Genomic DNA, 17,507 nt, shown 5'->3' on the forward strand with positions numbered 1-17,507 from the left:
CATGAGCTATCAAGGGTAAACAACCCATAATCTAAGACTGTTTTTCACTTTACAGTATTCAACACACGCCATGAGATAGTCAATACCTTCTTATAAATTAGGCTTTGCATCAGGTGACTCTGCCCAACTATACTCTAAAGTACATGTTCTGAGCACAGTTAAGATAGGACAAACTAATCTCTGATGTTCACTTTTTTGACATTACAAAGCCCACTCTTGGTTTTTAATGGTAAATTTTCCTTATTGTAGGTGTGGGCCGAAGGGTGGATCAGCAGCTGCCAGAGTTCCCTCATTGACAGCGTTCTCTGAGCAGTCCCTTACAGGGAATGTTCTATGGGTGGTGGAGTTTTAAGATGCTACTAATTTTCTGGGTTAAAGTCACTGGATGTATGTAGATAATTGAACAAGTACATAATGCTAACCTCGAAGGTAGAGACTGTAAAATAGTTGCAGCCTAATTCACACTGAAGCATTCTGAGCAAAAATTCATCAAAAGGAGAGGCTTGATGGCCCACTCCTTTCAGTTCTTTAGAATTCACGAATGCTGTGCCCCAACCACCAACTCTTTGCAGGTCATTAGAAACAGGCCAATTTTGAGTAAGAAATGGCAAATTATTTTCTTGGAAATTAATTGGCTTAAATGACTGTAATTTCCCCTTCCATTCCACCCCATATTCTTAACACCAGTATAGCAGGTCCTTCCTCATTTTCCCAGTTTTTCATTTATGTTTGGTTGTCAACCCTTTTCTGATTCTCTCGTTTTTTTTGCCAACTGCCCTTCTTTAACCTTCTGTTTATGTTTTATTCCTATCACTTGCTGTCAATGCCCACACAAGTCCATTTCTTTCTATTCCATCTATACTGTATCTCCATATGCATTTTTATGATCCTACTACTAAAAGCTTAAAGCTGTATGGGAGGATAGAAAGGTAGCTTCCCCCATTTGAATTCTATTTTCTCTCCCCATCCCAAGGCTGTTCCTTGTCTATTCATTCTTCCCGGATGTTTCCTGCTGCCTGACCCTCACCTGCACCCCTTCCCCTGTCATTCCGTATTTGAAGCCCATCTCTTCTTTCTAACTCCGCTTGCACTCTAATATTACAGCCAAAGATCTCAACACGAAAAAAAAAAAAAAAATGGAGTTTTATGGGGAACCAGGTTGTGTTTCAGAAACTTTTGAGCATTACTGAAATAGTATTAAGGACTTAGATCCAGAAATATTCTCGGGCAGTCTTTCAGCGCTGGTACAGCTCTGCTCACCTTGGAGCACAGCTGGGGCCTATTCTGATCAACAAGGGCGCGGATGTGTCTTTCAAGGTGTTCTGGGGCCCTTTCCACTCCAGAGGTCAGGATGAGTAGGCACCATCCACCAAGGCTATAAAGCCAGGCCAGGTGGGGCTGCCTTGGGGCCCCTTTCGGCAGACTGGATTCAGGAGCTGGTGCTTGGTGGGACTCCGGACTCCGTGAGTGCGGGGGCCGGCTGAGGGGGGTGCTGCCGCCCGAGGAGTTCGCAGGCCATCCCTGGGAGGCAAGCTCACTTCCGAAGAGCAGAGGCAGGCCCGAGGCAGGGTGCTCCCCGGGGGTGGAGGGCGCGGCCCTTAGGGCCAGGCGCCGCCACCCCGGCGACGCCGAGGCCGGAGGCACAGTCCCTCCCCTGGAGGGAAGACGAGTCGCTCCAGGCCGCTCAGCCAGAAGGTCGAGGGAACAGCGCGCGTGTCCCTCGCCTGCCGGCCCTCTGGGAGCGGGGCGGGGGCGACACCAGCGGGAGCAGGGCCGAGGGCGGCCGAGATCAACCCTGGGCACCGGCGCGGTGTCACCGACCGGAGAGGAGCGGCGGAGGGGGCTGGGGGGAGGGGGCAGAGCTGCCGGGGCCGTGGGTCTGTCTGTGTACTCGGCGGGCGCCCCGAAGTCTGGGGCCGCCTGGACTCCAGCTCCGCCGGCTCCTGCCGGAGACTCCAGGCCGCACTTTCCCCTCCTCCCGGTGCCTTCTCTCCAGTGAGGAGCCGAGCGCGGGCGGCGCGGGGGGAGGGGCGGCGGCGGAGAGAACAGCCAGTTGTTTAAAATCCTTCTAGAGCAGTTTCTAATTCCCCCCTTGCGCCGGGGTTCGGAGGGGGGAGGGGGAAGGAGAGCGGGAGGAGGGAGGGGAGCGAGCAGGGATGGAGGGAGGGAGCCGGGGTGGGAGGGAGGAGGGAGGAGCCCGCCGCTTAGGCTGTAGCCGCCACCGCGCGCCTCGCAGGGCCGGAGGGAGGGGAGGGCTGTCAGTCTCGCGCGTTGCCCGGGCGAAGGGGGCGGAGCCTTGGCGTGGGGCGGCCAATAGTGGGGGTGGCTGCGTGGGTCGCCATGGGGACGGGGCTGTTCCCGGGGAGGCTGTGATGGGTTGACAGGTGCGTGACAGTGGGAGCTGCTCTCGGCACAAGCATGTACGGCAAAGGCAAGAGTAACAGCAGCGCCGTCCCGTCCGACAGCCAGGCCCGGGAGAAGTAAGTGTCTCCGCTCCTCGCCCACCGCCGCCCGCACACGCGCGCACACACGCGCACGCACTCGCACACTCTCTCGGAGACACAGACACACACACACTCGCGCCCGGGGAGAGCCGGGGGTGGGCTGGCAGGGGGAGGGGTGCGCGGGGTGGGGGCGTGTGGTGCGGGGAGCGGCTGTTTTCCAGGAGGTGCTCGCTGGGGCTGGCGGCCGTGGGGGGCGGCCGTGGGGGGGCTGCGGGCGGGAGGGAGCGAGTGTGCTGGGGGGCGGCGGCGGGGCTGGTGGCGAGGATGGAAACTTGTTTGGGTGATTGAGGGAAATAAACCGCGGGTTCACAAAGTAACTTTGGAGCTGAGATCCGGGGCTGCGGGAACCCGGGGAGCCGCCGGGGGTCGCGGGGCGGGCGGGAGGGGGCAGCTCCGTGGAGGGGGGCGCGCGGTGGGAAGGCGGGTGCGTGGAGAGGCGGGCTGGGGTCGGGGCGGGCCGCGCGAGGGGCGCGGCAGCGGGGGCTCGGGCGCCCGGGATCGGGGCCCCCAGCGCCGGGCGCGGCAAGGGCGGCGGTGCCGGGCGCGCGGCGGGCGGAAGCCGGGCGCGGAGCGGCCGAGCGGGGCCCCGCGGGGCGCGGAGACGCGCGCAGGGCGCGGAGGGCGTGTGCGGGCGCGGGGCGGGTGGGCGTCGGGGCTTTCCCCACCCGCCGGGGCGCACGGCGCCGACCGCCCTCCGCGCCTGGGGGAGCGGCGTGGGGGGGGGGGCGCCAGGGGCCCCGCTGAAGTTTGGGAGTCTGAGAAGGACCGAGTTCCCGGGAGGAAAAGTGTTGGCGAGCAGCGGGATCTGCTGGAGCTGCCTGGCGTTCCTGCCGCGAGCAGCAGACCCAACTCTGCGGCGGGAGAACTTTTTTGGGAGACTCGCTCCCGTCCGTAGGGGGCGGCCACCCCTGTGGGTGGCGGGAGGGGCGCACCCCAAGGGCCGGTGGTCTAGGGGCAGGGGCCCGCAGCGGGGACCTGGGGAGGGCTGTGGGGAGGGGGCTGTGGCCTGAAAAGGGGTGTGCGGGAAGCGCAGAAACGTCGAGGTGGGGAGGAGTTGCTTGATCAGGGTTGTGGGAGATACAGGTGTTAACTTTAGTGGGAGCTCAGAGGAAGCTGGCGAGAAAAGAGCCCCTCCCGGCTGGGGATGCCACCGTCACGGCACGTTGCAAAGCTGGGTGTTGCTGCTATTCTTACGAACTTGTAACGGTGATTTGGTTGTTACTAAAAATGAGAGAGAATAGTGACTGTGACCACTGAGGAAGAACCCCCCTCTTTTCTGTGCAGCAGATCAGTGATTCCCAGTAACCACCTCCACTCTGGGGGTGAGGCTTATCCATGTCATTGAATGCACTCCGCCTTTCGTAGGGGTTCAGACTGGGGAAAAGTCTGAGGGCATCTCTCAAAAGCTTCTTTGGTTGGTTACCAAGCGCACAGAAATAGCTGCGTAAATAAAAACCGAAGCGCACACACTGCCGAGTTTCCCTCCTTGCTTTAGGCGGTTAGTAGTCTTGTCCTGAAAGTTTCTAGAGCCCTGGGGATGGGAACATTTCCTAATCTTACTGTTGGCAGCAACACATACAATTCCCATAGGATTTAGGGATGGCAGGCCTTGATGTAGCAAAACAAAAAGATGCTTCCCCCCTATTTTTCTTTCTAGAGGTATTTTCTGAGAAACTAGGCTCAGAATATTGTTGCTGTGACAAGAAATATATAAAAGACAGATAGGATTGTTGGCTGGTTAAGGAACAGCAGTTACTGGAATTGAAGTTTTGGAATAACACCTTAACTGTGTGCATGAATCATTTGGTTGTAATATATCCGATAAAATAAAAACGTTGGAAGGAGGATGTTCTAATGATCATGGAGTATTTGGGTTTCATGTTTTTGGAGGTAAAGGAATTCAAATACATGAAGGCATCTTATTTATTAAGGGGGTGGTTGAGAATCAAAGTATTTTGGATTTTAATTGGACTCCCAGGAATGGATGAAGCTAATCTGTGTTCTGAAAACTTTGTTAAAAATTTTTTTAAAGTATCTGACATAAAAAGTTGGTCCTTTCTAGCTCTAAATCTGATTCTTTCATAGAAACAAATACCACTTCTGTCTAAGGTTTCAAACTGAACAAGTAACATCTACTCTTGTAAGCAAAGTGGTGAGGAATCTGCTAGATGGTGCTATTTGATTTAAATTTTTTTCTTCCATTCATTATAATCCTGGACTGGTTTGCCTTTTGAACTAAATAGAGGTGAAGAGGCCACTTTTGGAGAATTGACAACGCCTGTTCTGGGTTAATTGTATTAATTTCCAGGTGAATGTTGTTTGAATCTAAGACAAACATTGAGGCAGGTTCTATTTTAAAGAATCAACTTAGTTTCATTTTGATGGGACAGCTGATCTGGTGGTTCAGCTTTCCCCTTTATGTTCACTTGGGGCTGTCATGGCACTATATATTCTACAGTGTAGTGTACTAACTTCTGAATCTAGGAAGCTTTTGAAATGGATGTCACCAATTTAAAAAAAATTAAGGGGACAGATTTTTTTAAAGCTATCTGAAGAAGTCTCTTTTCGTAAGCGAATTAGAATGGTTCTGCTCTTAAAAAATCACAAATATTTTTTCAGTATAAATATGTAAATATTTTACTTTAACAATATTCTGAAAAATGACTCATTATATGAATGATGACAAGCACATAAAATGAAAGTATCAGCTTTATAATCTGTCATGAAATGTTTTCTAACATTAAGTTTATAGTGGAAAGCTGACAAGTGCTTACCTGTATTTTTGCACCTTTGCTTTTTTGTTCATTAAGGAGTGACTGTATGGAATACTTGAAATTAATTTGTAGATCTTATTTTCTATAATTTCAGTATACAATTCCAAACCAAAACCAAAAAATGACCAGAGAAAAGTTAATTACTTTGTTATTTAAAAGACCAGACATATCAAGTCTATACAAAGGTTTGGATTAGATTTAATTATAGAGAAGGTGATTGAAAACCCTTGGAGGGAGGTGGAACTTTTGTGTAGAAATTTAAATTTTGATTCTGTTAGATCACTCCCTGCTTTAGCAGACTTTCTTTGTAACGCTGATCACAATTGTAATTAAGTAACTATGTAATTGGTTGTTTAATGTCTAGTTCTTCTAAAATACAAGTTTCTTGAGGGCAGGGGATGATACATCTAATTTCTCTGAGGTATCCTTGACATTAAGTATAGTGCCTTCAAATGTCAAAAGCAACAAATAAATACTTGTTTAATAAATGAAGATGTTATACTCAAATGAATTTTTAATGTGAAAATCTTTTTCAGCGATCTCCAAAATAATTTGAAAGTTTAAGTTCCACATTCTCAAGTTCAGTTGTATTTCAAAAATAACCAATAATAAAACAACACTAATTTTTGTCTGTGTGCCAGTCGCTGTATTCAGCAATTTATTTTTATTCTCTCTGATTCTCCCAACAATTCTGCAAGTTAGTGATTTTTCCCCCTCTAATACAGATGAGAACTAACACTCTGACTAATTTAAAAGTAACTGACCAAGAAATTCAGGGCAAGCTGGATTTGTAACACACATTTTTCTTTAGCACCTGTGATTGAAGCTAAAAGATACATTTTTCAGTATACCAGATTGCCTTCTTGATCTAGGGTAGGATGCTGCAGATTTAGGGAACAGCATTACATAAGTCAGATACAATAGATTTTAAAGATTTAATCAGATATGCAGTCTTAATCATTAGTGTACCCTGAGGCTTATACCTTCATTTTGACAGAATGTGTTATGGTGTAGGGAAGCACAGAAATTTTAGAACTGAACGTTAGAAGCCTAAAATAATGAAGAATTATTCTTTAGATTTTTCTCCCAGCAATTTTGTTTTATTACCTAAATTTTAGAATTAGACATTGTGGTTGTGAGCAATTCCTTTATGAAATGTTGCTGAACTTTAATCCTTACTGCCACAAAAGGGACTATGCAGATAGATGAGTACTGATATTTTTATTCAGCTATTTTGTTTTTTTTTTTAAATTTTTTTTTTCATTTTTTTTTTTTTTAAATAGAGGCATGTTTTATTTATTTATTTATTTGTTTGTTTGTTTTTGTTTATACATGCACTGGGTACAGTCAGAAGCGCGGGAGGGTGAGAGAATTCACCAGAGCCAGAGCGGGGAGCAGAGCAGGCAGAAGGACCGAAGTACACTGCTGAGGGGAGCAGCGGGCGGCAGGGGTCTGCGCGCCATGTGGGACCCTCCTCCGGTGGCCGGGGAGCAGCCGGGGATCGAACTGGCGCCGCGGAGGCTGCGGGCAGCATCGCAACCCAGCGCTCAACCGCTGCGCCACCTGGGAGGCCCTATTCAGCTATTTTGATCCTTTAAAATTATGTAGCAAGATGGATCTTCTCTAAGGCAAAGTTGGACATAAGATGGACATACTAGACAGACTTAGTAAAGTAGCCAGAAACTACAGAAATCAAAACTGTGCATCTACCTTCAGGCTTTGAAAACTTTGGTTTTTAAATTATGAATAGTTCATTTGAATATACTAAACAGTAAGTAACCACACGCTCATTTTTTAAGTGGTTATAGTCTGATGAACATTTAAATACTACTTTATGTAGAAGAAAGTTTATAGAGATTAGAATTTGCCAGCATTACCTTGTTCTCATTTTTTACTGTTAATTTACCCCCTAAAAATTATAAACTGTCCTTTTCTTCCTTCCTGAAAGAAAGACAAGTGCAGAATACAAATCCTTCCAGAAACTTGATTGGTGAGCACTTTTACAGTTTGGGTTTTCTAAAACTACTAAAAGAATTCCTTTATGGGAATGAAATTCTGTACGATATTAACTTGACTCTTCCCTTCCCAAACTCCAGGATGTTCCTCCAAAATACTATACTACTTGTATTTAATGTCAGCTGTGAACACTTTCTTTTGACTGATCTCTTTTCCATTATTTTAGACATGAAAAAAATGATTTTTTGAAGGAATGTAGCTAAAGAAAACTTGAGAGATGTTGAGTTAAATGTTAGTATTGTTTATCCAGAGTTTATTTTGACTCATAAATTGTATTAATATTGTCATGTATTTTTTTCAGGAAGAAATAAAGGTTTATTTCTACACTTTAGTAGTGACATCTTCAATTACAATTAGAAAATAGAATTGTTTTAAAGTTAAAACATTCTGGGTGGTGTGGGTTAGAATATTCAGGTTACTGTTTATTCACATGTAGCCCCGGTAATTTAGAGTTGGGAGTAAAATTTTTGAAGAACACAGTTTGAATTTGGAATCTTCTTGCCTCCATAGAGAATCACAATTGTTACATGGATGTTGGGATAGAGAATTAAGGATTAATGAACTGAATTTAGAAGAGAGGATACTACTGCTGAGAATATATAACTTAACAATATATATTGAAAATAATTTTTTATTCTTGAATACAGGGGAATATTCTCTACTGTTATGCATACTTGCTTTGACAGTGGTAATAGGGATGATGTGCAGTATTTACATACTAGCGACATATTACTGGTTACTCATACATGAGCCTCTGAGTATATGTTAAAATAATAACTTACTGTTTCTCAAAGGAAAGACTTAAAAATAGCATCTGAGTAACAGAATAAGATACGCATTTTAAAATCTGCAGAGCTTGGTAAAGTCATACTTAGATTTAAAATTTTTCTTTTTAGTTTGTATTTTACCTGTGGAACATCTTTTCACGTAAGGTTTTATTAATATGACCGTTATTTGACTATTATACCAAAACCCTGTTACGCTACAGAAAGTAATCTGAAGGGTAGTTCTCTGAGATTTATGTCTGACTTGTTTTCAGTAATGGTAGAGAAATAATGGAAATTATTTTTAATGATTCTTAACCCAAGTTGTAATTGTTATACACTGTGAGAGGACTTTGAAGAATGTTTGGTAAAGTGGTACACAAAAGGAAGAATAGTTTTTCCAGGTAACTTATAAAATATTTTTATTAAATCAAATTTTATTGATTAGCCATTTGTTTAAAAATATATATACTTTTGAGGACAGCTTTATATCTTAACATCTCAGGTATTTATTTAATAACCCTGCAGGCTGTCCAAATTTATGGCTGGTCTTAATGGGTAGCTGATTATTTTTGTCAGGGTAGGTTAATAAAGATTTTGAAAATGGATCTAATGTTTTTCTAATTTTTGGCAGGACCAAAAATTTATCTGGGCTCAGAAGAGTTTGGACAGTTCTAATGTAATGAAGGAATTAATATTCTTTCTTTGTTCATTTTGAAAGAGAAACTTCAGTTGATGTTCATGCTTTAGCAATGACAAAACTATCCTCATATTTTATTTTAAGGATTTTGATTGTTCTATTCCATATAGGCTTCTCAACAGCTTTCTGACAGTAATGAGCCATCATAACATTTTAAACCACAATTCAGCTGGTGTGAGCTTGACCCAAGACCTGGCAATCACCTCTATTTGATCTTTTGTATTAATTTTGCATCGTTGCATATCAAACAAATAGTTCAGCACAAAAAAGTGGAAACTGAAGTATAACACTTCCTTCTTTTTTCTGTACTTAAAGAATTCTTGTAATTGTAGCTATTGTTTTTACTTGCTAATAGTTTTAATTTTTAATTAGTATAATCTAAGCTATATTAAAATACTGATGAAATATTTGTGATGGCAGGAAGAGTAAATAAAAATTTATCTGTAGCTCTCTGTCCATGTATGTGAAGAAGGGAGTTGTTGCCAAACAAAGGTTCTCACCTCAATGTTTAATTTTCTTAGTGACCTGATATTTGCCTTGATTCTTCATTTACCTACTTGAGAAAGAAACAAAAGCTACTTTATTGAGGAAGAAAATTGGGTAAATGAATTATTCTATTAGTTCTATTCTTTAAAATAATAAAATCCTGAGTACTGCTACATGAAGAGCATATAGTTTTGTCATAGGTTATTATTTTAATAGTAACAATAACTGCAATGTTATCATTTGACAATCTTAGGTTTATACTTCACTGCATTATCCCATTTAATCCCCTCAAGAACCCAAGAGACTATAGGTACTGTTTTCTGTTAATGTTATAGAAGGAACAGAGGCTTAAGAGTTTATCATGCTTTTTGGCTGCAGGTATCAAAACAGGAGATAGAAAATGGCTTAATTGATTAGGGTTTAAAAATAAATCTCACATAACAGGATGTCTGGAAAAGGTAGTTTCAAAGATGATTTCAGTGAATCAAAAATATCAAGGTTCAGAATCAGCTTTTCTGCCTTCCTCATGGTTTCCTTCTCTCAAATGTAGCATCCCTGGTTCGGTTCCCAGTGTCACTTCCTCCACAGCCAACTATAAAGGCAAGAAGGAAGGCAAGATTTTTTCCTCCTTTATGCCTCAATCAGGGAGGAAAACTTTTTCTGCAAGTTGCTTAGCAAATAGCTTCTTATGACTTAAAGAAACAAACTGTAAACTTCTCTTCCCTAAATCAGTTATTGTGAAAGGTAATGAGATTACTGTAATAATTGACTTACCAATTTCTGAATTGTTATCCCTCATCCGAAATACACAAAACTGGAAGTCTTTGGCAAGAAATATGTATGAAGATATGGGCTATGAAATGGATCCCTGATTTTGTGGAACTTTCAAGTTTGGAGGAGAAACATGAACAAGTAAATAAATGTAGTAGGCAATATATGCTATAAATAATCATACATGCTATAAAAATAATACAATAGGGTGATGTAATATGGAGAATAATGGGGAGGCTACTTTAGAGTGAGTCAGGAAGGTTCTTGGAGAAGGAGACATTCAAGCAAAAACTTGAGTAATATTGAAATAATCAGTTATGAGAAGATTTGGTATTTGAGCATTTAAGTCTTAAACTACCATTGAGAAACCTCCGCATCAGCCCAATTGCTTGGGGATATGTAAAGTATGAATCAAATTTGGAATGACTGGCTAGTTTATCCTGGAGCCTGGTTTTGGGTTTTAGTAAGGAATTAGGTAGTAGGTCTGTTTTTTCTAACTTTTTTTATTTTTTAAAGATAATGGGGTTGAGTATCTTTATCTCCCAAATCTCACTTGTTCCTAATGAGGACAGTGGAGCATAGGGATTTCTGTAATAATGTTGATGCTAGAAATAGCTAAGATTTATTGAACACATCGAATCTATTGGTTTGACAAAGCCTATTGAGTTGGCATAATTATTTCTCTTAAACTTCTCAGATTAGATTAGTTCATTCTCATAGCAACCTCTACTTTTTCTTATCTATCAAAGTATTGAGTTATTTGTGTGATGTTTTGTTTGTTTCATCTCTCAGATTGGGAAGTTCCCTAAGGACAAGAATCGTGGTGTCATCTTTACCAGTGTTTCTAATGCTTAGCACTGTGCCTGGAATTGTGATTAGATATTTGCAGATTAAATGAATTATGAATACAACCTATTATAAATGCATACCAAGAGGATATCACAAGTTTATTTTCCCCCCAACATTTCTAATATTTAAAATCAGGATTAATACCTAACTTCTAAATAAGAGTTTTCTGTAATATAGGTGTTTAGTAGTCTTTCTGTGAATTTCAGGACTGCAGACAATTACCTAGTTGTATTACTGTGAGATATATGTACATTTAAATGTGAATTTTTGATCGCACAATCTCCTTTTCTTTGTGTTTCAACAGATTTAATAATGTAAATGGGATTTTACTTGGTAGTTTCAAGGTATATTAATGTATGTTATTTAAATCTCACTACAGTGCCATGAGGATGGTGGTAATTCCAATTGACTACTAAGATTTCTAAGATTTATAAATGGAAATTGACTTACCCAGCTAGGTAATAAAGATAACACATGGCAGAACTGAGCCATATTTAGATTTTTCCCCCAAGGTCAGTATTCTTTTCATTATAGTACAGCTACTTTTTTTAAAAATGAGGAATTCATACATTTTTTAAGAAAGTTTAGGTATGTAATTCAGTAGAGAATCATGGATTAGATGACAGTTTATGTCAGTACTTCAATTAAATAATGTTATATGAATTAAACACAATCCTACACAATTACTTCAAAAGTGTTACATCTTAAGTAAAATCTTATTTTTATATGAAATCCTTATCCTTTTGTTATATAAATTGATTGTCTTGGGATTTGGAGTAGTTTGGGTTTCGGATTTGTGAAGTTAGGTTAATTTTGATCAATGAGCTCTTCTGTCTTCTTTTGTCAATTAGCTTCACTTTGGTGAGCTGGGATAGTGGATGGGAAGGGTAGAGAGGGTTTGTTTTTTCTTTTGTGGCTCCCTCCATAAGGAGGGAAAGTCATTTGATATGGATCGCAAAATATTCTTTCCTTTTGTTTTTAACCATAGTAATTTATGGGCAGCAAAATTAATCATTTTAATCACTTCTGGATGTTCATTTCAGTGAACATTAGTACCATCCCCCACATCCATCACTAGAACTTTTTCACCTTCTCAAAGTAAAATCTGTGCCCATTGGGCCTCCCCGGTGGTGCAGCAGGTTGAGCATCATGCTGTGAGGCTGTCTGCAGCCTCTGCAGTGCAGGTTGGATTCATGGCCCGCCAGGGAGATTCCCACATGGTGCTGCAGACCTCTTCTGTCGTGCCCGCTGCTCCCCTCAGCAGTGCTTTTGGTCTGTCTGCCTGTTCTGCTCCCCACTCTGGCTCTGGTGAATCCTCTCACCCTCCCGTGCCTCTGGCCTGTACCCCGGCTATTAAAAAAAAAAAATCTGTGCCCATTAAGAATCAACCCCCCCCCCCCAGCCCTTAGCGATCACTGGTTTATTTTCTATCACAAAGAATTTGACTATTGTATGTACCTTGTATATGTAGAATCATGTAGTATTTGTCTTTTTGAATCTGACTTCTTGCTTAATCCTTTTGGCAAATTCATAAAGTAGATGTAATTTCTATATTACATATGAGGAAACGATCTCAGTGAAGTTGCATGGTGTGCAAGCCTACATAGTAATCTGCATAGTCTGGATTCCAGCTCCTTTTTGACTTCATTTCCCATTTTAACCATTTTGCCTGTGCTTTATTGCTTAACAACAAAAGGGGAGTTGTGGAGATGGGGAGTGGTGGGAGGGGGATCCTTGGGTAGTTCTCTTCACGTATATCTACCATTTTTAATTGGGGTGGGAGGCAGTAGAGAAGAATCATAGCTACAAAAAGGCAGGATTATAGCTACCAAGAAAGCTCTACAACTAGCTCTAACTTCTTTAGCTGGTATCTGAGATTTAGCAATTTAAAAGATGCCAGTTAGGAACTGAGGTTATAATTTCAGGTACAGCTGTTTCTCCATTACTCTTTCTGTGTCTAGAGGCATACCAATCTGGCATAAATTACTTCGTAAAATTGGAGTCAGAAATAAATGGAAGAGAACTATGTAATGTCTAGAAAAAAATTTGCTCTTCTATAATTGAGTCTCCTCACTTGTCTCTTCTAACCAGCATATGGCTTGTTGGTTCTTGTTTGTTTTTGGACAGTGCATTTGGAGAGTTCCATGATGTGTAGGAGTGCTAGTAAAATCATATTGAATTTATTATATAGTCATTTATGCAGTAGTGATGACTAGAAAAAATAGAAACTATGCCTTCCATTTTTTTCTCATATCTTGTGCTATTTGTTATTTATAATTGGATTAAAATGATATGATGATTACACTTTATCAGTGCATTTAAATAGCAATTATTAAGAAGCTGTTAAAGGTATTTCATGTGAATTTTTTTACCTTGATATAAACTTATATTATTTCTTCACTTAGAAATATAATGGAAAAATTTGAGTGAGATTTCTTATTTTTTTCTGAACTGATTTTTTTTATACTTTTAAATTTTGTATTTTTTATACTTTTAAATTTTGTATTTTTTGATGAGGTAATGGTTTACAACACTGTATATGATTTAGGGCATATAGGCTTACACCTTTTTAGGTGCATGTCACATACCATACTCACCACCAAATTACCCAGAGTCCTCCATCACAGAACACTGGGCATGCTTTCCCCTTTGACCTATCTCCCACCATCACCTTCTGGTTACCTTGATTCTATAGTCAGAGTTTTAGGGTTTGATTTAGTTTTGATTGCTCCTTTGTTTTGTTTCTTTATATTCCACATATAAGTGAAATCATTGGCTATTTCTCTTTCTGATTTCACTTACAATAATCCTGTCCAGTTCCATCTGTGTTATCTTAAATGACAAAATATCACCTTTTTCCCAGCTGAGTAGTACTCCATTGTGTGTGTGTGTGTGTGTGTGTGTGTGTGTGTGTGTGTGTGTACATAGATATGTACCCACAATAGTCCTGATATACTCATCTGTATGTGGGCACTTCAGTTGTTTCCATAGCTTGGTTGTTGCAATGAAAGGAGTGCCTATTCTCATTGAATTAGTGTTTTTGTAACTCCTTAAGTAAATTCTAGGAGTGGAACTGCTGGATCATATGGTAGATCTGTTTTTAATATTTTGAGAAGCTTTCATACAGTTTTCCAGAGGGGTTAGACCAATCTACAGTTCCACCAACAGTGTATGAGGCTCTTTTTTCTCCACACACTCGCCAGCACTTATTTCTGGTCTTTTTGATAATGGGCTTTTCTTCCAGGTATGAGGTGGCATCTCATTATGGTTTTGATTTGTATTTCCCTGATAAGAGATGAGCATTTCTTCATGTGCATATTAGCCAACTATATGCCTTGCTTGGAAAAATTTGTTTCACTTTTCTGCCCATTCTTGTTGAGTTGTATGAGTTCTTTGTAGATGTTGGTTGTTGGTCCCAGGTCTGAAATTCAGCACTGTGTGTTGTGATTTTTTTTTTTCCCCCCACGAGGTCCATACCAGTCCCAGGTGTGGTGAAGGGGAGTGCTGTATAGAATGCCATCTGTTCTTTTCTTTAGGTGGGGCCTGGGCTGAGTAGAACACCCAGCTTCTCTGTATGAATTTCCCTTCTTTGAAGGATGTATGCTTCACACTGTTTCTGCTCTCCCCTGTCCAGGGCCCTTGTGTCTCCCCCACTTCAGGACTGCCACCTCCGGGCATTTCTCTCTACCTCTCCTGTCCCATGAAGCATGACTCTTCTCCTTGTCTCCTGTATTAGTCTCTGCTGTCCAGAAAGTATTTCCATTTTACCCCAAACTGGATCTCTCTCAGTGTAGTGTCCTCTGGTTAATTGTTAGGTGTTTCTTTTGGGAGCAAAGTAAGAAACCACATCTGTTGCCACCTTGGTGTGACATCTCTTGAGTGAGGTTTCTTATCAAAAGATGTCACACACACACAAATATTTGTATGCATCATAGATGTTTGTGTATATGTACTGGGAGCAGTTTTCAGGTAGGAATTAATCTTGGGAAATGTTTTAATTCATTTTGAATTCAAGTTACAATTGAGTTAGCTATGCAAGGGCCAGGAAGATTTGGGTGTAGGCAACTTTTTATACTAAAACATTAAAAGCTGTTCATGCTGGGTCCTCCCTGGTGGTACAAGGGGTTCCGTCACAGCACTAGATGACTCTATTATCAGCCACTGTAGCACAAGTTCAGGAGGTGTCCCACATGGCGCAGCAGACTTCTATATTGCCTGCTGCTCCCCTCAGCAGTGTATTTCAGTGGATCTGCCTACTCTGCTCCCCACACTGTCTCTGGTGAATCCTCTCAGTGCCTCCCCCACCCCCGCACCTCTGGCCCGTACCATGGCTCTTGTTTGCATAAATCTAAAATAAGTAAGTAGAGTCTGTTTTTTTTTTTTAAAGCTATTCATAATTTTATGTAAGATAGATGCATAACTATTAAGAAATCTTATATGGCAAAACTGTTGCTAGTTGAGAAAATATTTCTATGTATTAGTCTGAACCCCAACTGGATGACTCCCTTAAAAGGATAAGTAAAGGCAATTTATGAAAGGTATATGTGGGATTAAAACCAACAAGATGGAGTAATACCCAGGGATTAGCAGCATGGAAAGCTCTAACCCTCCCCCAATTTAGGTAAAGGATGAAGGAAAAAGAGAAAGGGAGAGTGCATTCACAAGATTTGGTGGGTGCTGTGGTCACTGCAGATAGGCTAAATTCCTGGAGCTGTGGTTTTATGAAAAGGACCACAACTACTGTTAAGCACTGTCAACAGAGGCAGGAGGACTGGCAAGGAGGGGGGTCTTCTTTCCTGCCCTCTTATCAGCTCATGCCGCCTTTCTGTGGAATCCAGCTGGGAGCCAGAGGCAATGATGTCAGTCACAGAGGGGCACAAAAGACTGAGTAAATCTGCTAGGGTCAATTAAAGCTGTATAGACAATGTTCAAGTTTTTATTAAAAAAATTATTAAAAATTTTTGAAATGGGGCCTCCCTGGTGGCACAGGGGGTCAAGATGCTCGTCATAGACGAGCAAGAGTTCGATCCCCAGCCAGGGAGACATCCACATGGCGCAGCAGACCTCTCCTGACTGCCTGCTGCTCCCTTCAGCAGTGTATTTCAGTAGTACATCTGCCTGTTCGGCTCCCCACTCTGTCTGTGGTGAATCCTATCACCCCCCCAACTCTGGCCTGTACCCCACTTCTTGTATATATAAATCTTTAAAAAAATTTTTTTTGAAATGAGTCAGTTTTTGTATAGAACAGCTTAAGAAAATACAGCTTTTTCAAAAGTTGAATTTTGTCAAAATAGCATATAAATGTTTTAGAAATGTAGTATAGATTTGGACATTCTATTAGGGAGAGATCATATTCCCTCTACTTTCTGCTGTCTCCCCATTCCTTGATTTATGTAAGAAATGTTACCAGTCTCTTGTATGTCAGCCTCTGTTGAGGCCTCTTGAGTCAAATCTGAATTAACATAGCAGTGTCTCCTCACCCTGTGCTCCTCTCCAGATGGGGCTCACTCTTCTGGTTATGGTCGGGAGCATGGGACACTATATGGGTATGCAGGAGGTGCTGTGAGAGTTCTGAAAGAGGCATTAAATCTAGCCTAGGGTGTAAAGAGTGTCAGGAAATATTTCTAAGAGAATGTTTATTAAAAGACAAGTGTTTTCCAAATTGAAGGTGGGGGAAAGAAACAGCATTCTAAGGGAAAAATAGAAACATGTAACAGAAATGTGGAGGCATTAAAGACTATGGAATATTTGGTGAACTGCAAGAAAATTGAAAATTAGTATGACTGGATATACTAAAGGGAGTAAGTCTGGCAGGTTAAACAAGAACTGTTTCAAGAATGATCTAGATGGATAGTTTGACCTGGGAGAAGGCAGTTTTAAGTAGAAGTGACATCATTTGAAATGCATTTTTGAAGAATCATTCTGGAAGTAATATAGAGGGTGGGGTGAGGGGGAAGACAAATCCTTTAGGAAGCTATTGTAATAAGCTGTTGTAGTAATCATTTTTCTATAGTATGGCCAATGCATTGGATATTTTAATAGATAGAACTTGGTGGCTAAATATGAAAAGTTATGGTATTTAAGATGGCTGTGTTCATGGGTAGCATTTTAGTCACTGACTTTCAGTACAGGAAGAAGAGCACATAGGTATGAAGAAGATGAGTTCAGTTTGTGGTTCCATTCAGACCTAGAGAGGGAGAATTTTGGGAGAAAATTTGATAGTGGTTTTTGAACTGGGGGAGGGGTGGGAGTTGGGATCAAAGGTGGAGAACCAGAATTGAGAAAGGATAGGGAAAGAGAAATAATTTGTCAAGTGATTTTTAAAAGCTTTTTGAATCTTAAAGAGAACATTTTCAAGATGAAATGACTGTGGAACAGTGGAAAAAAAAAGCAACAAATTAGCAGCCGATTGCCATGCCTACCAGGTAGTATGTTATTAACCTTTAAAGCAATAGTTTGATGGAAAAGTGTTTTTGAAAACTCTCTTCTGGTTATTAAACTGTAATTCTTCTTCCTATAGGGTATCTCTAAAATTTCTTTCTACTTTGTAAATTGGTAGAAGGGACAAATAAGAATACTTGAATACATCCCTCCATTCAGTGTACAACAGTACTCTTTAAAATCCTTTTATCTAAGTTATAAA

At 41.4% G+C, this 17,507-nt stretch overlaps 1 protein-coding gene across 6 annotated transcripts in view; it reads left to right on the forward strand.

The window, feature by feature from the left end:
- Window positions 1–2,418: 2,418 nt before the first annotated feature.
- SSBP2 (single stranded DNA binding protein 2) overlaps window positions 2,419–17,507 on the forward strand; it is a gene marked incomplete at both ends in the record, with an annotated part of 264,899 nt that continues 249,810 nt past the window's right edge. For all 6 annotated transcript variants that reach the window (XM_084234129.1, XM_084234130.1, XM_084234134.1 and 3 more), the window contains one exon: window positions 2,419–2,480. In XM_084234129.1, the coding sequence (XP_084090255.1) occupies window positions 2,419–2,480 (62 nt within the window). The remainder of the gene's footprint in view (window positions 2,481–17,507) is intronic.

The sequence above is a fragment of the Talpa europaea genome (assembly GCF_964194135.1).
Source record: "Talpa europaea genome assembly, chromosome: 5".
In the NCBI taxonomy this organism is placed as follows: Eukaryota; Metazoa; Chordata; class Mammalia; order Eulipotyphla; family Talpidae; genus Talpa; species Talpa europaea.